General features: G+C 40.4%; 1 protein-coding gene across 24 annotated transcripts in view; it reads right to left on the minus strand.

Annotated features, from left to right (window-relative positions):
• Positions 1–22,126, minus strand: part of CDH13 (cadherin 13) — a 1,387,059-nt gene that overhangs the window by 765,876 nt on the left and 599,057 nt on the right. For all 24 annotated transcript variants that reach the window (XM_049110659.1, XM_049110644.1, XM_049110650.1 and 21 more), the window contains one exon: positions 18,988–19,099. In XM_049110659.1, coding sequence (XP_048966616.1) covers positions 18,988–19,099 — 112 coding nt within the window. The remainder of the gene's footprint in view (positions 1–18,987; positions 19,100–22,126) is intronic.

Genomic DNA, 22,126 nt, shown 5'->3' on the forward strand with positions numbered 1-22,126 from the left:
TGAGAAATCTTTCTCAACTCAAGCATTTACTCTTCCTAAAGAGTTCAGATTGACTATGTAATACCAAGAGCAAAGGCAAGAGCATGTGAGCAGGAGTAAAATTGTGTTAACATTTCTTAAAGCATCTGGTTCCTCCTCTTACAAGTGTTGAGTGTCATCAGCACAGGACACCTTCAAACATCATGTACTCCAGCATATTCACAATTAATTTCCACTTTCAAATTCCTGAGATGGAGTCTGCCTTCACTCTCAAGAATTTGGATGGATGGGTCAAGAGAATTGTTTTTATGGCCTTGGCATTCTCTTTATTATACTCCTTTAGAAAATTGTAGTCTATCTTTTTTCAATTAAAAAAAAACACTAAAAATGTTATGTCTGTCTTCTGCTTAGAAAAATATTTATATTTTTACACTTTAAAATGCATCTTCTTCATAATACTATAAAGACTTTTATTCAAGGGCACCTGGGTGGCTCAGTGGTTGAGTGTATGCCTTCAGCTCAAGGAGTGACCCCAGGGTCCTGGGATTAAGTCCTGCATCGGGCTCCCCATGGGGAGCCTGCTTCTCCCTCTGCCTATGTCTCTGCCTCTCTTTCTGTGTCTCTCATCAATAAATAAATAAAATCTTTTAAAAAAAACTTTTATTAAAGATGGTAGACTAAGCTGAGAATTCATATATACCTAAATACAACTGTAGATGCCTAAGATGACACACAAAGTTTATTTATGTGTGATTATTTAATAATAGGATACCTGGAAGGTAAAATTCCTGAACGATAGAAATTAGATGGGATTACATATAAAAGAAAGAAAGAAGAAAGACAAAACACAGTGAGTGCTGCTTCAGAAGGTGGGGTGGATACAGGGTGCTGCCATGCTCAGAAGGTATAGACACTAGAAAGAGAAGAGGATATAGAGGCCACAAACCTGCTCAGATATGGCACCACAGGGGGAAAGAGTCTTCAGCCTCCTCTCTATTATTTGCCCAGTCAAAACACTAGGAAGTGGGTATCTGTCTCCAAGGGCAACAGCGACTATTGGGAACTATCTCAGTGGGTACCAAATGGCTTTGTTTTCCACCAAAATGTAGGGATGCTGCAATGCATCTGTCAGATTTCTCTCCAGGACCGAAGGATTTATTTCTTCAGTCTTTGGGGACAACCTTCAGCTGTCCGCCCCTCTATGCAATTGCCTTGGCTAAGGTCATATTTCTTTTGGATGGCCCACATCCAGTGAGAGATCACCATTGAGCTATAAAGGTCTGGCTCTCTCACTCAATTCAAGACTACTCTGAAGGGCCATTCTGGCTTTAGAGTTCCCCAGAAATGAGTCTTAGGTGAGACTGCATCAGAGCACTATCTTTCCTCTACCTACTCCTGCTCCCTTTCCTTCCCTTCCACGTGTGACGACCGCCAAAGCACTCCCTAATAAACTTCCTGCACACCAATCTCCATCTCTGAGTCAGCTTACTGAAGACCCCAACCAATACCACCACCCAAAGTTCAGGCTTAGGCCCCCCTGCAAGACACAGAGACAGAGACTGAAGCCTTAAGAAACCCAACACTTCCACATGTCCTAGACAAGCCTAGCCATTGAGTCACCTCTGGCCATGGGCCTTTTCCAAACACAAGAATGAAGATGACAACAACAAAACACTGGATACTGATGTTGTACGGCAACCACACACTCTATGTGAAAGAGTTGACAGAAACACAGAAGGAAATCTTCCCTAAAGAGGCACCGGATATCAGAGGGTGATGTTTAAAGTCTTTAAAATGCTCTCAAAGACTTCATCTCATTACATTTTCATAGCTCCAGGAGCTGGGGATTACTCAATCTTCTATAGAGGTAGCAACCAAGGTTTGGAGTGGGGACTCCTGCACTCCAGGCCAGGAGTTGTAACTAAAATCTCCCCAAGGACATAATGAAAGTAGAGTTGACCTTAGTATCAATGTTAGTATTGAAGGGCTGATCAAGTTGTTTGAAATATAGCATCAAATTGATATGTAATAGAAAAGTTATTAATTTGTAGTTATAAGATGCTTTTCGCTGCAGTGAGCATGACTCGCTTGCTAATCGGCACCGTTGGCCATTGATTTAGGCTATTAGAATAGCAGCTGGCCTTCTTCAATCAACCAAGCAAGTGTTATCCATAACCAGGATGGACCTGGAAAAGGTCCAAAAACAAAGCAATTTGCTATTTTCCATTTCCCTAAATCCATCACCAAAATAACAGAGCAAACGCTCCCATTCAAATCACTTTTATATATGCTCAGGCTGAACTAGATGAAGGCCCTTGGCAGGCAAAACATTCAGTATCCACTTTAATACTATCGATATATGAAGCAATCAAGCCAGGCCAGTACTATGTAAATGTAATGGCAAACATTTTAATAATAATAAACTAAAAACATTTGGACTCCTCAACCAGGTACCTGTGCCCAGAGCCAGTTTATGGGGTTAATCATGCAGGTAGGAGGAGAAAGATGATGCTTCACTGAGGAGGTGAGTGCCTCCCATTACAAAGTGGAAAATATCTGGAGTGATTGGAAGGGTCTGAACACAATCTATGTATTATCAGTATGTTTCTTTTACTCACAGAGCTCAAAGTGAGATTTGGAAGCCCATCACTGAGTAACATTCATTGATATAAATAACTACCATTTCCTGAACAGTAGCTGTGTGTGAGCCTTAGATGGACCTCAGCATCTCATTGAACATTTGCCTTTTAAAAGAAACAGAAGCCCAGAGAAGTTAAGTTACTTAGCCCCAGGTCACAGAGCTACCAAGGGTTAGAGCTGACATTGAAATCTAAGTGCTTAGATCCCAGAGCCTGGGTGTTTGCCTATCACAGATGCTATGAGGACCAGACCTGGGTTGATAAGAAGCAGGTGCCCAGCCTGCTAAGCTTCAGGCAATGCTGGCTCCTCTCCCTGGAACAGTACAAAGCTGGTGGGAGCTGGAGGTAGAACATGCATTGCACTGCTTCTTTAAAATGCTCAGTAAAATCACACCTGACCTTCTTTCAAATGTCTCAATCCCAGATATGCAGGTGGTAACTATAAGGGCAAAAAGGCTGAAGATGCAGTCTTGGTGCTTTGACCTGATAAAGATAAAAACACCAGGAGTTTTGTGCTCAGCTGACCAGTAACTTCCCTGCCTCCCTGCCAATGGCCACATTTCATGCCTCTACCTCCACTCCAACTTACCCGATCCTTTAAAAAGTTCTGACCAAGACAGGCAAACTGTCTGAAGCCACCAGCCCAGAAGAGAGGTTCCAGAATCTATCTCTGTTCTCAATTCCTAGGTGGTTATACAATGGCTTCCTGCTCTCTTGTAAGCCTGGATCTGTGCCTGAAGTTAAGAGGGACCAGCCTATTGAAATCTACCTGTGTGTCTTTCTTTTCAGATTTTCCTAGTTGACCTCCCTTGCTCTTTTGCCAGAGGCATCTTTTGCCTGGGGGAGGATGAGCATGTTGAATCAGGAATGCTAAGAGAGTGAAAGATTTAATATTCAGCCTAAAGACTTAAGCAAAATAAGAGTCTTGAAAGCCAGACTTGACTGAGAGAGAAAAAGCCTTTCTACTTTGCAAACGTTTTACTGGAAGCCTTAGGTAGAGCTAAATCGGGATTTCATGGAGGAGAGGTTTCCACCCACCCTGAGACCTTTTAACCCGAGTACAGGAGACAGGGAACCTGCTGGAGAGCGAGACAGATGGGAAGGTTCCCTGGGTCTCAGAGAGTCTGGCTTCTGAGCTTGACTCCACAGCCGTGACACGATGGAACTTATTTTAAATGTATGCTTATTTCCAAGCATTTTACTCTATCTTTATTCCTTTTTTTTTTTTTGAGATGGAGAATATGACTTTTTTTTTTGTATATTTTTTTATTGGAGTTCGATTTGCCAACATATAACACCCAGTTTCCTGTGAGCTCAGCAGAAGAGAAAGAACAAAAAAGAAAAATCTTTCCACTTTTTCTGCTCCTCAAGAAGAAAGGCAAGGTTTAGGTCTCAGAGGGGCAGGCCTTCCCTCGTCCCCAGTTGAGAATGGAAAGGGAGCCTGTTTCTAGAGTGCAGGTAGGAGAAGCTCTGCAGCTCATAGAGAACTGAATGGCTCTTCTTGGACTGGTAAAAGGTTAGATTCTGAGGCATGTCCACATTCACAATGCACTTTTCACATTTTGAAGGTCTGAGAGGGCCTGTAGTTAAACAAGAAAACCCCTCGCATTCCCCAAACTTCGCTAACTTCAAAATATTTTCCCTTCTGTGCATTCCTATTACGATTCTATAGAATAGTGTAGCAGAGACAAAAGTTTAGGAAATGCCAACTTAGAGCACAAACGGCCATGGACTGAGAACTGAAACCACCCACATCAATATGGCGCAGCTACTAAGAACCGAGAACGAAGACCACTGTGTCAACTTGATGTGTTTGTTCCTAGAAAACTTTGCCAAAGAAAGAAAAGACCAAACAAAGAAAACCTTCACTGTTTGTTTTCGGGTGGAACAGTCTACCCACCAGGGCATTCATCAAAAACAACTTAGAGGACTTAATTCAAGTCTTACCTAAAAACCCTTGCTAGGCCACACCTATTAATACTAAATCAGTATGTCAGGAACCAGACCCCATGTCAGTTTCCTACTTTGAATCATGAGAGCTTGGACTCTCCTCACAGACCCTATAATGGATCCATTCTGACTTCCACCTTCTGACACGTTCCTTATGGAAGTAAGCTTTATTAAATGTGCCTGTGCTTTATTAGCTGAGTCATCTGGTGATATTTTGGGAAGTTGTACCTTGGGCTATTGGAAACATGAATAAAAAGCTAAACATGGGAGACCAAATGATGTTCCAACATGGTGGCTCAGAGATATCTTTCCTGTGATCAAAACCCAGCACTGTCCTGGTCCCTTGCTTGTTTGGGTGATTGCTTTCAGAACTCAGTAATTGTATGAATGCCTCTGATGTTTGTTTGCTTGGAGCTCTTTCTTTAGGGAATGGGCCTCTAATTAGTGGACCTGTCTCCCAGACCACAGAGTGGGCTCTTGACCCCATGCCAAGTCGATCAGCCTTTCTTTCAAAAATTTGAATGAAGACACCCCAAACTGGAAGGTGAGTGGAGCTTTGCTACTACTATAAAGGTATGCAAAACTAAAGGTGTGGTCAACAGACTGGTGCCCAAACTCTATTAAGGGCCCATGACAAGATAAGCATAGTAATTAAAAGCAATTTGATAGAGTAATATTATGCCTACTGAGTCTAGTTTTAAAGTTTGCATTTTGTATGTCTTTGCTTTATTTTAATTTTTTGAGATTTTATTTATTTATTTGAGAGAGAGCAAGAGAGAGAGAGAGAGAGCACAGAAGGAGGAGAAGCAGACTCTCTGCTAAGCAGGGAGCCTGACTCGGGGCTCAATCCCAGGACCTTGAGATCATGACCTGAGTCAAAGGCAGATATTTCACTGACTGAGTCACTCAGGCATCCCCCTTTATTTTAATTTTTATAGCAAATTTTTTTTTATTATATTGTTAAGACAAATTGTTTAAAACTTGAAAGTAAAACAAAACATTGGGTTGGAGGTAAGGATAAGTTCTTTTTTTTTTAAGATTTTATTTATTTATTCATGAGAGACACACAGAGAGAAAGAGAGTCAGAGACACAGGCAGAGGGAGAAGCAGGCTCCATGCAGGGAGCCTGAGTGGGACTCGATCCTGGGTCTCCAGGATCAGGCCCTGGGCTGAAGGCAGCACTAAACCGCTGAGCCACCTGGGCTGCCCAAGGATATTCTTTCAATGCCATATATGCACTTTACTTAACAGGTCCATTCAAGGATTATTTAATTACCTAGGAAAATTTAACCTATTCACTTTGTGAAAATTAATAAGGAGACACCTCACTAACATAGAGTTGAGGGATTCAGTAGGGGAAGCTCTCAGACCCTACCATTCCTGCTCAATTGCAGATCCAACAGGAAGAGAGCCCTAGGCAACTAAACTCTATCTCATCACCCACTTCCTCTACAGAAGAGTGGTTCTCTGCTTCGTGTTGTGGATTTCTTTATGATTTTGCCAGAGCTTGCTCCTCCTGGATTGTAACTCTCTGATCCTTTTTTTTTTTTTTCTGTAAAATAACTGGAAGTTTTATTTTTAAGGTTAACATTCTCATTGCTTCCTATTTGTTGAAGGTTGAAGATTTAGTGAAATTCTTTTTTGATTTGTAGATCTCTGTAAGGTAGAGCTTCCAGTAATGTTCAGCAGAAAAGATTACTCCAAAGGTTACAGTTACTTGCCCTGTAGGACATTAGCCAGCTCTGTGTGTAAACTAGCAAACCCATCCTAGCATTTCCTCATTATTAAATCACCTACTAATACCTAACTCATCAAATGTTCATTGACTTAGACCTAACTTTATAGATTTGCTCTTTAATTGATGAGTTTGGACCTGTATTTATGTTTCTAAATGGGTCATGTTTTTAACTCATTGAAAATTACATTTTGACAGTTATTTATTTAGGTATTTATTTATTTATTACCAAAGTATCAGCCTGTGGTGTGTTGAAACAAAAACCAATCTTTCACTATAGAAAGTTTGAAAAGCACTGTCCTAAACTCACTCCCAGTTCCCATTGCTGAAGCTCCTGGTCTTTCTTTACACCTGTGTGTGTGTGTGTGTGTGTGTGTGTGTATGTGTGTTTTGTTTTCTTTTGAGATCTCCTCATTCAGATCTTTGGATGAACCTGAGTTCCAGTTTCCTCCCTTTAAATCCTATTCCTTAAAATTTTGAGTTAGTCAGGGTTTATCCAAACTGATGAAGTCACTGAATTGTAATTGTAGCTGACAAAGTGCTTCGTAACAGAGAACAATTTAACCTCTCCTTAGGTACACAAAGAGGCTATACCCCTCACAAAACTGTTCCTGATAAAAAATGTACATGCAGAGAACAAAAAGGTTGAGTTGGCTTACCCCAAAAGCAAAGCAAGCAACTTCGGACATAAAAAAAAAAATTTAGATACATCTTTATCTTAAGCCTTACCCACTCTAGAATTGTCTTGACCTTGCTTCACAATAAACAGACACCTGGAAGCTTGATCAGAGCTGCCAGGAACCAGGCCTCACAAGGGCTGTTGCTCTTTCATCGTTGTTGAGTATGGTGAAGGCCTGGTTCTAGCCCACCCCTCCCCTCCATGCTCCTCTGGATGCTGGGAATGACCACAGGGCCACATCCTCATGGGCATCCACCTGACAATCCCAGTTGCCCCCTACCTCACTACCCACCCTATTCTTAGTCTTGTCTTCTTCTGCAGTGCCTAGAACGTGATGGCGAATCCCTTACCCAGCCTGGCTTATCCCCACTCACCCTTGCTTTCTGTTTTTAATCCGGCAAACTTCTTTCCACTGAAAAATGCAGTGCTAACCATATTCCTTGGAGGTTTTGACTCATATTTTGAACTGTTTTTCAAGCACTAATTATTTCTTTCATGTTATTCAGAATCAATGTTCCTTATTTGGAAATTCCCCCACCCCTGTGGATTTAATGTATACATATGAAAATTAAAACCACTTTTAGCTAAAAATAGATCCTCTGGGAGGGCTCCGGAATCAGCTGACATGCACAGTTAGGAGGAACCTGGATAGCTGACAACTGTTTTGGCTTCAGATGGGAATGAAATAGGCTGGTGCAGCGGTTGGCTACTTTTCAGGGGTGGCCTGCCAAGACATCATTTACTAAGTTGCTCACAAGTAGGAGTGGGTTGCGGGGGTTAGCTAGAACCTGGAGTCTCAGCCACTACCACACTCTGCTGCCCCCAGAAGCAGCTGGCATGTGAAGAGGCCAGCTGAATGGTTTAGCAGAATTGAGGTCTGCAACTTTTCAAGGGACTCTTCTCCTATGGGGTGCAGTCTACAATCCTGAAATCCAAGAGGCTCAGCAGACCAAAAGTGTTTTCATAACTCATTTGGCACAAAACCCAACCTGAACTGATGTGGTGGTCCTTATTTATCCTACTTAGGATAAATATCCATGTGTTTTATTGCAAAAATATCTGTTTTATTACACAGAGTTGCCCCCCACCGTGGAGTTGTGTAATATACAGCATATGCATATTATTAGCTCTAGCTCCCTAACTTGCAAGACACACATGATCTAAGGCTGGGGAGAATCACTTCTCAGATGCTTTTCAGGGAGCATCCTTTAGCATTAGTACGTTTAGTACAAAGAGACCAAAACACGAGCAGTATGTGTGTGTGTGTTTTGGGGTGTGGGTGGGATGGCACATACCCCTGGAACGTGAAAGCACCTACAAGGGAGACCTTGAGGAAGTAGTCAGAACTTGTGTTCTATTTGGGGGGGGGCAAGTTTTGCCTCTGTACCACATTTGGTAGATGCCAGCGCTGCTTGTTCAACAGTATTATGCTGCCGACGTTCCCCTCCCTGACCTAATTCTTTCAAATGATAAAATATGCCAACCTTCATATAGAGCTTGCATGTGGTTGGCAGTGTCCTAACAGTTTTGCCTGTGGTATCTTGATTAACCCACTAAACATCACCACCACTTTACAGATAAGGAAACCGAGGAGCTAGAGATTGACTGGGAAGGTCACCATTTTAAGTGAGGGAAGCAAGCAGTCCAGCTCAGGCATCTACACCATCAGCCCTGAGAGGCTCCCAGGGACATCCCAATCTGTTCTCAATAAAAAGAACAGGAGTGCTTCTGTGGGAGGAAACTGGATATAGCTTTTCCTATGGAGTGAACTCACAGGGTCAGGAGATCAGCGTGTGTTTTTTTCACGATTGGCCCACCTTCTGAGTCATTGAATATCCTGTAATCAACCTTCATGTTCTCATCTGTAAAGTGGGATTTATAATCCTATCTTACAGAGAAGTTGATTTGATTAAATGGATAAAATGTTAGCCCCTTTCCTGGATCAGAGAATCTCAAACTGAAAGACCGGGTCTCATCTTAGGGCTCTTGCATTATGTAGTCCTTCTGCCTAAATGTTCGCCAACCTAATCTTCACAGGGTGAACCCCAGCCTGTAGCACAGACAGGCTCTTCTCAGAGAGAACATCTTGGCAGCCCATCCAGAAATCTCTGTCATACGACTTTGTCTTATTTCCTTCATGGTACTTCCATCAGATTTTCACATCTTGTTTTCCTGTGTTTTTAGGTGTTTATTCCTACTGTGTCTTTCTCTCTCTCCACAAGAATGAAAGTTCCAACACAGGAGGTGACTTTTACTCTGGTTCAGTTGTATCCTTTGCACCTAGTACAGGGTCTGACATAAGGTAGGTGACCATTCTGTGTTTCTTAAATAATTAATTAAATGGATAGTTCGGAATCCATGTATGTCATTTCTTTCCTATATCCTATTTCTGTCTCCAGAAGGAGAATGTGGATTTGGTCCAATACAAAAAGTGCTTGGAGATATTTTGAATGCTTGGCGAGTATTTGTACCTCTTGCCCTTTTTCCTTCAAGCCAACAAAAATTTCATGAAAATTAAAATTAAAAGGCAGGCAGAGGGCACCACGATTATTAGAATAGGTGTGGATTTGGTCTGTTACAGGATAATAGGATCGTCTACCTTCTCAAACTATTTAAAGCCATGCTTAATCTTTCCTATTTTATATTTTGATGCTTTACTCATTAAGCAGCCCAATTCATGTGGTTCTAGTATCTTAAATTAGGAGATGCTCCTGTAACATCCGTATGTTCCTGTATTCTTACTCTCTTGAAGAAAAACAGAAATAAAAAAGATTTATACCAGCTCCAGAACCATGTGAGCAAAGACACTCAACAGGTTGAAGAGTGAGGCCATATGGCATCACTTTGAATTTGACAGTCTTAATTAGGCAATCTGCTCACCAGCATCACCAGTGAGAAACCCAGCGTGATAGCTGTCCTCATCCCCTGCCACCTAAGATACATTTCCATTTGCATGTGTGCTGGGTTCTAAAAGTCCTAATACACAGAGCACAGCCTGTAGTCAGAGAATGTGGGTATGGAAAGGGGCCTAAGCAGTGGGGTAAAACACCTGCATGGTGGACTCCTGTTTCTGCCAGCCCAGCATCACTCCTTTCCTTCACAGAACAGCATCTCTATTTCCTGAGGCCTGGCCAATGGAAATACCAAATCTTGTTGGACACTGTGATTGGTTCGGGAATAGGCACATGAGCCAAGCCAGACCAAGAATGTTAGCCATGAGAGGTTTGCTGGAGCACTTGGAAAAGAGATGCTCTCGGTTGTGAAGTTGGAAGAATAAAAAGCTGGGGCTGCTGGTGACTATTTGGAGGGAAGCCCTCTGAGAGTAAGGGGTACCAACACTCCAGAAAACAGAACTGAGAATTGAAGGGTGATCCTGATGACATCCTCAGAGCCTCTAAATCCTGGTGTTCCTGAAGCCAGTTCAAGCCTCAAAAATTTTAATCATGTGAGCTGATAATTTTATGTGTTTTTGCTAATGCCAGGCAGAGTTGGGTTGCTTTGGATCACAACCCAAATAGCTCTGGTATATTGAAGTTAATATACCCTTATTATACAAATGGGGAAGAAGACGTCCAGCAAGTAAAGGTGTCATACTAGTCAGTGAGCTGGGAGTGTATCCAGTGATTATGCATCTCTTTGAGACAACTTCTAGATATCTTTCCTTGCCTGGACTCTGGGGTTTCTCTAGGGCTCTGCTCCTACCCTTATTTCATATACAGGTGTTCTCAATCACACTGTCACCTCTTCTCTGATTTACCTGCCAATCATCCTCATCTCAGAAGTTCTTACAGGCTCCATGCTCCCTGCTGCAAGCCCTTCCCACTCTTCTCTCTCATTTGTCTCCTATTCTGAACTTCTAGAAAGCTAACCACACTGTCTAATCACATGGCCCTCCTTTCACACTTTACCTGTATTAATCATTCAAAACATTGCAAATAGATTTCAAAGTCTTAAATGATGCCAGTCAGCCCATACCCTTCCATCTCTCAGCACTATTCTCTGCTTCCTTGACCACCAAGAATAGCTGCTGTCAGTAACAGCAGTGGTTTGATAAAACAGTATATGTGGTTGGTCTTTTCTGGCATATCATTCGATCCACACACCAGTCTCAGGAGCAAAGGTGACTTCATAGAGTGAATTTAGATGACTCTATGGGGTAGGCAGAATGAATGAGGAAGCCAACTGGATGACAGGAAGACAGTAGATATTGGAGGGCCACAGGGAAGGCCCCAGCTACTATTATTTATACACTACTTCAGGCAGCTAACATTCTAGTGCTTCCTAAAGACCAGCCACTATTCAGAGCCCTTTACATAGATGAACATTTAATTCTCAGAGTAACCTATTGAGGTGACTGCCATTATAATATTCATTTTACAGATGAGGGAATAGAGGTGCCCTGAGTTCTCTACTTTTCCAAAGTTACCCAGCAGATAATGGGCAAATCTTGGATTTGAACCCAGGCAGTTTGCGTCTGGGGTTTATAGTCTGGAGGCCTAATCTTCCCAGAGGTTATGAATTTTTAAAAGTAAAATTCTCAATGTTAACAACAAATTATTTTCATTAAAGCTTTTTCATTAAACACTTCCATACTGAGCAGCCGGACAGGACATATCTGTGGGGTAAATTTAGTCCAAGGGCTGACTGTGATTTTTCTCGTCTATTTATTTCTCCTATTCTGCTGATTAAAAAACCTTATGCCACAGAAGCCCCATCTACATTCCTCACCTTCTCAGGCCCCCTCACTCCACTGCTTTATATGTTTCCCACTCTGTGAAGCACTACGTAGCACCCAAGTCCAATGAAGAATCTCTAATCACTTCATCATATCACTCTCCAATGTTTGTGTTCTTTTTATTCTGTAGTCATTTATTACATCGCCTTATATTTATGAAATAAAGTAGTTAATATAATGCATTTTTGAAGATTCTAATACTATGAGTCGACTGGATTATTAGATTGTTACAAATATGATGGTGGGGTGGAAGGGCAAACATGTAAAAATATTGCATTTCTACAGGACTCTGTAAATACAGGAAAAAGTCTCATTAATGTCAACAGGAGTCCACATTCTGACCCAAAGTAAAATCACCTTCATAATGTGGAGTGAATTAAGTGACATCAGAGTAATATTCCTTGGCATATCACAACAGCTTAAGTAAATATACCACTTGAAATTCTAACCATATTCAGATCTATGCAGACTGTAGTAGAGGTGATGTTAAATCATTTCATTAATCATTTAATCAATTTTCTAACTTGAGGGCAAATACAAGTTAGTAGTGCAAAGTACAATCAGAAAATGGAAAATAAATTATCATTTTTTTAATCACTAACACTTAAAACAAAAATCAAAGAACTTGGGAAGTTCTCAAGGATAGAGAATATAGACAGACAAAAAAACCCAAGTGAGCTTAAACTCAGGGAAAAGGAATTTCTCCACCTGCCAGGTTTGAAAGTTCATCCATTTATTATCATCCAAATGAAATCTTTTCAGCAGGGTCAAAAAGGGCCTTTGTTTTGACATTTAATTCACTGGCGATGTATTTCCTACGTTAGAATGCAAAACACCTCTCACATTGCTTTTTCATTAATTGCCTTCATTTTTCAAGTTCCCTGTTTGATTTATAGTCAATTAAAAACACCCTCAAAAGCCATGACTCATGTATGTTAAGTACAAATATAATTAATGCAACACCATGCACTCCATGGATGACCTGACCACTAACCAAGGTCATTGTCAAGGTGACATGTCCAACCAGTGTCCTGGTGAAAGAAACCCACAGGGAAGGTGGAAAGTCAGTAGTGTAGGTCATGGATAATCTTACACTAACTGGATCTATTCAACATAAGGAAAGGGGCACCTGAGTGGCTCAGTGGTTGAGTCTGATTTCGACTCAGGTCGTGATCCTAGGGTCCTGGGAACGAGTCCTGCATTGGGTTCCCTACAGGGAGCCTGCTTCTCCCTCTGCCTTTCTCTCCTCTGTGTGTCTCTCATGAATAAATAAATAAAATCTTTAAAAAATTAAGGAACAGAAGTAGTTTTTCTGTATCTTTTTAATATTACAGAGGAAGAATGAAACTTGGTTGTAAACAGAAAAAAATATAATGCAATAGAAATTCTCTATCTCATCCAGGTTGATGAAAATAGACAGGAAAAATGAAGTGGCAAATTTCCTTGATGTGTCACCATTAACATAAAAAAAAAAAAGACACTGGACTAGAGAACTCTAGATCAGAGGCAAGGGACCTTAATCCTGGGTTCAAATCTTGACACTACCAAAATGAGTGATACGTCCTTGGGTAAATAGCTTTGCTTAGCCCAGCCTTAGTATCTTCACCTGTAAAATGGGCACATAACAGTATTTTGTCCTTTAAGGCCTGTCATGAAATTCAAGGGGGACTTCCACAATTAGAGAGTACACAATTAATGCCAGCTATGAAGGTCATGGATGTCACACTGGTCAGCACTCGTGGTGCCTTTTACAAATCCCAGTATCTATTCCTAAGGTATGCATACCTTTTACATTTTTCAGGAAGGTTCCCTCTCTTGCAATTGTGGTCAGAATGGGCATACAGCCCATCATAAGGAAATCTCTTAAGACTTATACCTGTCTCTCTAGAAAATAAACATATTGAAACTTCAGAAGAGTATTAGAAAAGTCAATAGCAAAAAAAAAAAAAAAAGTAATATTAGCCTAATGTATTTGATATGTGGTTTCCCACCAAAATGATATGTGATTTTCCACCTAAGTAAGGTCATTTGGGACATTATTTTACAAAGAAATATTTACTCAAATTAAATAACTGCCTTCTCTGTTGTAATTAGTCCTTATTCCTGTTTTGTTTTTTAGTGCCAGATGATCTTTTATTTTTAATTATTTTCCAAATGACCTCTTAAAAGAAAATTCTAGCCAAATAAATGGTAGTATTCTTTCTCTATCTCATCTATTTGCCTTTTTTTTTTCTTTTTTCATATCAAGCCTCAGGAAAAATTTTAAAAATACACTCATCAATCCAAAATTAAAAAAAAAAAAAAACAACTACTGGTCCATGAAGTTCAAATCCTAAAATCACTCATTTCTTCAAATTTTTAATGTTCATAATTTGTCTTATATAAAGCCCAGATTAGATGGCCATTGTAGGGACATTGAAAGTATTTAAGGTCTATGAATAACAGTAGTAACAAGAGCAGCAGCAACAACAGCAATATTGACAGTAAAAAAATAGCTTTCTTTTTTTAAGATTTTATTTATTTATTCATGAGATACACAGAGAGAAACAAGAGAGAGGCAGAGACACAGGCATAGGGAGAAGCAGGCTCCATGCAGAGAGCCCAAAGTAGGACTTGATCCCAGGTCTCCAGGATCACACCCTGGGCTGAAGGTGGCGCTAAACCGCTGACCCACCCAGGCTACCCTAATAGCAGCTTTCATTCATTCATAACTGTGTGAAGCATTTTTCCATCAATAAACATCAACTCTAAAAGCAAAGATTGCCATTATCCTTCTTAGATGAGATAATTCAAACTTAGAGGATTCGAATAGCTTACTCACTCAGGGCCACACTGTTTACATGACTGGTGAATAGAATGAGTAGAAATTATATATATCATTTTTGAGCTAAAGTGGTTAAATTTGGGGGTGTCGTCTCCACATTTTTTGCCCCCCTTCTCAGTGACATAAGAATGACTAGAAGACCCAAGATGGCAGGACCAAGTTGGAAGTAGCCTGAGTCCTCAAGTTCCTGAATGGAGAACAACCACTTGGAGCAGAATACCCAAGAGAGCAAGCAGCCCAACCTGCATCCTCATGACCTGAATGAGAAATAAACTTATATTGTGTTAGGTCACCTGGGGTTGTTTGATAGCAAGCCTATTCTAACGAGTACAATTGTGTTATTAAAAATGTAATTATACAGGGATCCCTGGGTGGCGCAGCGGTTTGGTGCCTGCCTTTGGCCCAGGGCGCGATCCTGGAGACCCGGGATCGAATCCCACATCGGGCTCCCGGTGCATGGAGCCTGCTTCTCCCTCTGCCTGTGTCTCTGCCTCTCTCTCTCTCTCTCTCTCTCTGTGACTATCATAAATAAATAAATTTTTTAAAAAATGTAATTATACAGGTTGTATTTTAGGTGAGCTTAGGTGTAGCAATTTTTCTCTGTGTATCTGTGTGTGTGTGTGTGTGTGTGTGTGTGTGTATGCTCCATGAAGAGTAATCTAGGAAGGATGAACAGTAAGAGGTAGTAAAGTGCTGACTTGAAAGTGCCTCGATGGCCAATGGGGTGTCCTTTCTGGAGACAGGAAGTTGGAGATACCTCCCATTAATAGAAGCTGAAGGGTCATGAGTATGATTCCCTCTAGCTAAGTCAATGATCATAGATCTCTCCATATGGCTGGGAAGATGTGTCTGAACTGATGCAGCTGGGAAAGAATAGTCTATTGAGTAATTTTGCAGAACACAACATAGCCAGGGGCTTATCACCTGGTCCTTTTCCACCTCAGCTGGGTGACTGGTCAATTTTCCAGGCCACTTATTCCTCTGAAGCCTGGGTGTCAGCTGGGAGGGTGTAACCAGCATCGCTATTTAAATCTCATAGGGCCAAGATGACGGGTGCCAGAATCACATGATTTTCATGTTGCCAAAGAAGCAACAACTTATTAAGAGAAGTTTGGGTATTGGAGGCCTCTAGGGACCCCCTAGCACAAACGCCTCAAGGATTCCTCCCTGAGTCCAAAGGCCTTGAATGATGTCTCCTGAGTTTCTTCCTTCCAAGCTATTTCCCCTTTCTTCTTGTACTTCTCATAAAAAAAAAAAAATGGGAATAAGCATTCTTCCCAGCTCATTTTTCAAGACTGAGATGAAGGCAGAAAACTTTTGTCCAAGTTATCACGAGTTGGGGGCTTTGCATTACACCGTGAAAGATACAATGAAAGAGCTCCCCTGGTTACATTAGAAGAATAGTAGGATACCATGTTTTGATCCTAGAAGCTTGTTGAAAAATGGCCTTTTAAAGACGAAAGCAAGTCTAGTTAGTGGAAAGGAGAGTAGAATAAAGAGTTATTTGGATGTGAAGAAAATAAAAGGCTTTAGAACAACTGAAGGAAAGATGTATTGGAGTGAACAGTGAATAAAATATTAGGGAAATAAAAGGAGTGGAGGTGACCATTAGTAACTGTTAAAGTAGAAAAAGATAAGTCATTGAGAATTGAGGAGAAAGATGAAAAAGGATAAAAGGAAATATTACTGACTGAACAAAGAGAGTAGGAAGCCGTGGACAGAATAAACATTTTCTATAGCCTGCTAAAAGCTGAACACAGAATTGGTTGGATAGAAGTCTGGGGTATGAGCAGATATACTATGTCCATCAGGCAAACAGACAACACTTTCAGACAACTTTATAGAATGGTGAAAAGTGTAGACATCATTATGCTGTGTTTACACCTTCTGCAAGACAAAACTTTACAATGATTGGAAACAAAGCTCTTAAATATTGCAAAAAAATATGGAAAGTACAAACGTCATAAGTGGAGTCCAAGAGATGTAACTAGCCTGGTGTCTTTTAACCTCCTGCATTACCTGTGTTTATATGGCACTAAAATAATCCTAACCATTTCCTGGATCTTGGCATGCAACCTCAAGTATTTATAAGTATTTTAAAACTTTCTGAGTCTGTTGGACCCTTCCATTTTCATCCAGACAGTAGCCTTGTGTCAATACAGCCTTCATTTTGAGAGCACCACCCCACTCATTAGTTTCTTGGTTAATCACATTTTCAGAGATAGAAGGGTCTTGTGTTGAACCCTAGAGCAATGCATGAAAAAAATCTAAGAAAGAGGGGAAGAGGTAGAGACTAAGAGGAATGTTTGTGAGCTGGGGGGAAAGTTTATCAATACTCAGTACTCTTTCCTCTGTAATAGAGCCATACATTTCTATTTCTTCTGAAAATCCAGATTTTCTCAAAAAAATATTTGATAAGCATTCTCAAGTCTATGGAAACTTTCTTCTTCATTTAGGCACAACTAACCTTATTTGCAGGGTCTTACTCATAACAACCTACATTCGTTGCATTGAGATGAACTCAAAAGCACCAGACTAGACGTACTCTTAATATTTTTTTACCCTAGTAATAGATTTGAACCTGCAGTTTGACTAAGAGAGGGCTAATCAGATTTTGCTGATTCAACAATTTACATACAGATTCATATATAAAATTTTAAATATCCTCAATTCCCATATCACTGACTTTTCCTGAACGTGCTATCATTGATAATCAACTCAGTTCCATTTAGCATTTACTAGCTTACACAGAACCAGCAACCATAACCCACTTAATTACTTAGGGGATTAAAAAAAAAACACAGACACACACAAAACTGTGATATTGGAATGTACAGTATGGTCTAGTTTAAATTAAAAAGATCCCCCAAAGTATGATTGTTTCCAGCTTCTCAGCGGTGAATTAAAAGCTGTTTGGTGTCGTGAAGATTACAGAAGCAATCACATTTATGGACCTGCTTTGCATACCAACTCTATTAATTTCCATACTCAGGGTGGCTTCACATTTACACCCATGTTAATATAGATGCCATTTGGGATAATCACTTGCAAAGAAAAGAGAGAAAAAGGAGACAGAGAAAGAGTGAGAGAGAGAGAAAGAGAAGGAGAAGAAGAGAGGAGATAAGACAGAGATGTGAGGGAAGAAGAGCCAGAAAAGTGGTTCTCTTAAACAAAGTTTCCTTTGAAATATATTGATTTTGATAAATAGAAGAATCAAAAGACAAATAAGGGTTCCTGATGGCCTGACCCAGGAGTCTCACTCAGGGCTCAAATTAACATGAAATCACACATTGGAATTCACTTATTGTGCCAGTCCTGCACCTTGTCATTGCAGACTCTAATTGCCAGAATGATTTCATTGGTATAATTGCATCAAGATGTTCATGGACTTCACCTTGGGTAGCTCCCTTGATGCTCAGTATTGCATCTTCATTACTGTGTTCCTTCCAACTCTAAAATGTGTTCCAGCCTCACAGAACAATCCAATCAAGCAGGCTGGTTTTATTTTATTTTGTGTTGTTTTGTCTTGTTTCCCTTTTCTTTTAACACACCAGCCACAGAGCACAGGAACGAAGGAGTGTGGTTAGCGTGGAAGGCAAGCCTGAGACCGTAAGGGCAAATGCAAAATTATCTTCCCTAAAAGGACCTTGCAGCATCTGACCAACTTAAACCACTGTTTTCCTATCATGCTTTCCCAAATGTTAAAGAATGGTGCTCAAGAGCTTACAATTAAATGGTTATTTGTCTACCATCAATTTTAAATTCTATTGTGCTAAAACTATGCTTGCTATGCATTTAGCAATGCACTCCATGCCCTCATAAAGATAAAACAATATGAAACTGGCATTAAAAATAGGAAGAGATTATATCCACAGATCTGAGGGGAGCATATTTTAATTGGAATTTGGGGGGATTTGAGTTTACTCCACAATGTAGCTAGTAGAGATTTTGAATCTTTCTGAAGTCCCTCTTATTAGCCTTCAGAATAGGAGTTTTAAATTCCTATGCCTAAAAATTCCCATAAGCCAACATCCTACTCTCACCATTATTTTGATCTAACACTATGCACGAGAAATCCCAGTAAAACAGCAATCCTTGGGAAGGCAATGGTTTTGCTCTCAGGGACTGCCCAGGGGAAATGGATTTAATTTCCTTTGCACAGAGTAGCACTCACATTGGAGTCTGGTGTGGTCTCCTCTTCTGGGAGCAGTGGGAAAATGCTCACCAATGATAAAATACTCAAAAGAGACACATAACGACTTTATATACCTCTCAGCCAACAAGGCCCTAATTCAAGAGCTTCCACCCCAGGTCAAGCAGTGACATAAGAAAAACAATCAGAGAACACTTAGGTTAGACTATATCACATCCTGAGACATATTCTTAGACATTGGCAAATTCAAATATGAGAATAGGCCAAAAGAATCATCATGTGACATTGCTTACAGTTTAGAATCGCCTGGTCCTCGATGAACTGAGCTGGCTGATTGATATGGAACACTTTCTGCTGAAACCCAGGAGTGCAGTCCAAATCTTCTGCAGATGTTAACAGCAGCACCTGAGAAAACCAAAGCCATCAATATTTTAACAGCGGCTTATGTGTTTGCCCTACTAACTTTTACCAAATCTGTGACTTTTAGAAATGAGCCGGGGTTTTAATTTTGTTTCCCAAATGAAGAGGTAAGTTGATACTTCTCCTGTGGCTGCCAACAATTCTCTTTGGCAATGAGATTTGGAAAATACACAAATGGGAACAGCTGCTGTAGTTTCCATCAAGTTGCTGTTAAAGAAATAACTTTGTCAGATTTTTACACCTGCTAAGAATCTCACCATGGCTTCTATGTGTGAAATTTCATTACAAAAACAGTCAATTTCATATGATGCCCAAGCTAAAACCAACTTCACTGTCATAGATGCAAAGGAGCAGTGCCATTCATAATGAGGAGGAAAACAGAATATTCCACTGGAAATTATTTCCCAAAGGAATTCAGAGCTCACTATACCTTCACAATCAAATATGGTGGCCATGAGCCACCCTCACCTACTCAGCACGTGAAATGTAGCTGGGCTGAAATTGTCAATATAAAATACATGTTGGATTTTGAAGGCTGAGCGCCAAAAAGAAAAATAATGTAAAATATCTAATTTAATAATGTTTATATGGATAACATGTTAAAATGATATTATTTTACAGAGTAGACTCAATAGATGTTATTGAAGTCAGTTTCACCACTTTATTTTACTTTTGTAAGTTTGGCTGCTCAAAAAATCTAAAGTTTATAATTGCTTCCAAAAGCTCAGCTCTGTCTTTGCAAACCCTTGGGGTGCTTCATCTCAGACTCAAAAATTTAAGTTATATATTTTGGAATATGAAAGTATGTGACACATTCTTGGACAAGGGGTACTTTCGTAAGGTAAGAAATGGTCATGGGTTTAGTATGGAAAGAATACAAGCCCTATGAAGATAGAAGTTACCTCTTCCCCGCCCCCCTTTGATACCAAGTACCTACCACAGATACTGAAGCTGAGAAGATGCTCTATAATATTTAACATATAACTGCTAACATTTTTCGACCTTTACTATATGGCGAGCACTATGCTAAGTTTGTTATATGCATCATCTCCTTTAATCTCCACAACAGCTTATACTATATTTAATATTTTATAGGATACATTTTACAGACAAGGGGCCTCACATTCTGGAGAAGCTAATACATTTGCCCAAGACCATACATACAGTGAGGATGGGTGGAACAAGGATCTGAATCCAGGCTTAAGTGTCCTGAATTTGGATCACTTATCAGAGCTCCTCCCACACACCCCTTACACTTTCCATGTCATGGAGCAAGATTTTATATTTTTTTTTGCCTGAGATGTTTCTCTGAAGCCTGTGGAAGGCTGTTTTAACAGAGCATGGAGCCAGCAGAGAATGTTTGGAAATTCATATTCTTAGTAGCAGCCCTTGGCCATTACTGATGAGAATTGGTGCACAAATACCCCAGCTCTCTCACAGCTCAGGAGAGATAATCATGCAAGCAAACGTTCTGTTTCCCTGTTTCCACTTGGATTTCAACTCCAGCTGCCCACAGGGGTGAGCTTGATATTCACCTTCCATTCTTCCCTGGCTCATTTCCTCATCTCTTGTTGGTATTTTCTGACACCACCCTCCAAATGAAACTACTGGCACTCAAATCCTTGACTTAGTGCCTGCTTCTTGGGAAACCAAACTTTGATACTAGGATGCAAACTTTTAACCACTATACACAAGCTGTTGAAGAAAACTCATTATTATCCCCACCAGCAAATTCAAAAGAGTGTACAAAAGGTTGGAAGCTGAGGAACCATGGCTTCTCTCTAAATACCAGCCCACTGAAATGCACTGAACCCCAAGGAATGAGAGCAAGAATTAATCTTTGGAGATTCATGGTATAGCCAGACTGAGGAACATCAGAGAAATTGAAATGGAGAAGTCATCACCCTGACTGACATCATCTTTCTAAAATCAAAGGGGTGAGGATATTATAGTTCCATATCTGAGCAGTTCTGCTTGTGAAACTTTCTCTTGCCTTCAGAGCAGGCTCTGGTTAGATTGCTTCCAAGGCAATCATAATGCTGACATCCCAAATGGCACATACACAGAATGCAGATTCAAGACTCAGAATAATTTGCTGGCAATTTTGCAAGCAGAAAATCTATAACTGGCCAACGCTAATTCAGTTAAACAGAAAGTGGTCAAAGGTTGTCCCCAGGCACCCTGTGCCTACAATTATACCTTAACCTTCTAATCAGCTAATTCTGCCTTTAACCCAAGACCAGTAAACCAGTCATCCCCTAGGAACTAAAGAGATGTCATTTCTCTAAGGATCCTGAGTATAAGAACCCAGAACTGGTTGAGAATTTGGTTGAGTTGAGCCCCTGTTCTTGTCCCTCTGCAGCTCCATCTTTGTCCTGATTTCTTGGTAGGCTCTATTCAGGATTCCTCTGGAGTCATAAAGACATCTCTGACCATCAGGTGGGAGTAGGAGTGGTGAGAAGATTCCCAGGGGCTGTTTTGTTTGTTTGTTTTTTGTTTTTGTAAATTCTTGGGTCACTCCACTCACCAAAGTTTAAGTTAAATGCTTATAAGGGAAAAGCATGCAGCACTTTCCTAAGCAAGGTATGACTTAGCAAAGTAAGAACTAGTTCTTCCTGCCTGCATTCATTCATTCACTTATTCCCCCAAATTTATTAATCTCCTGGGACTCAGCAAGCACTTTGCTAGGTGCTGTTCTAGATCTTATACAGAAGCATAGTAATGCAGTAATTAAAAGCACAAAGTCCAAATGTTCAAATCTTGGCTTTGTCTTTTACTGGCTGATAGTAATGGAACTATGGAAAATAAGATGGGCATTGAGAGGAGGAGCTATATGGATTCAATGCATGGTGCATCTAAAGCAACAAGTATTCTGGTGGCACCTTGGTGGCTCAGTCAGTTAAGTGCCTGACCCTCCACAGCTCACTTGTGTGCTCTCTTTCTCAAAAAAAATTTAAAAATTAAAAAAAATAAAATTACTAGAATAATGTCACACAGGATAAGTGATCAGCA

The sequence above is a fragment of the Canis lupus genome, chromosome 5 (assembly GCF_003254725.2).
Source record: "Canis lupus dingo isolate Sandy chromosome 5, ASM325472v2, whole genome shotgun sequence".
Taxonomy (NCBI): Eukaryota; Metazoa; Chordata; class Mammalia; order Carnivora; family Canidae; genus Canis; species Canis lupus.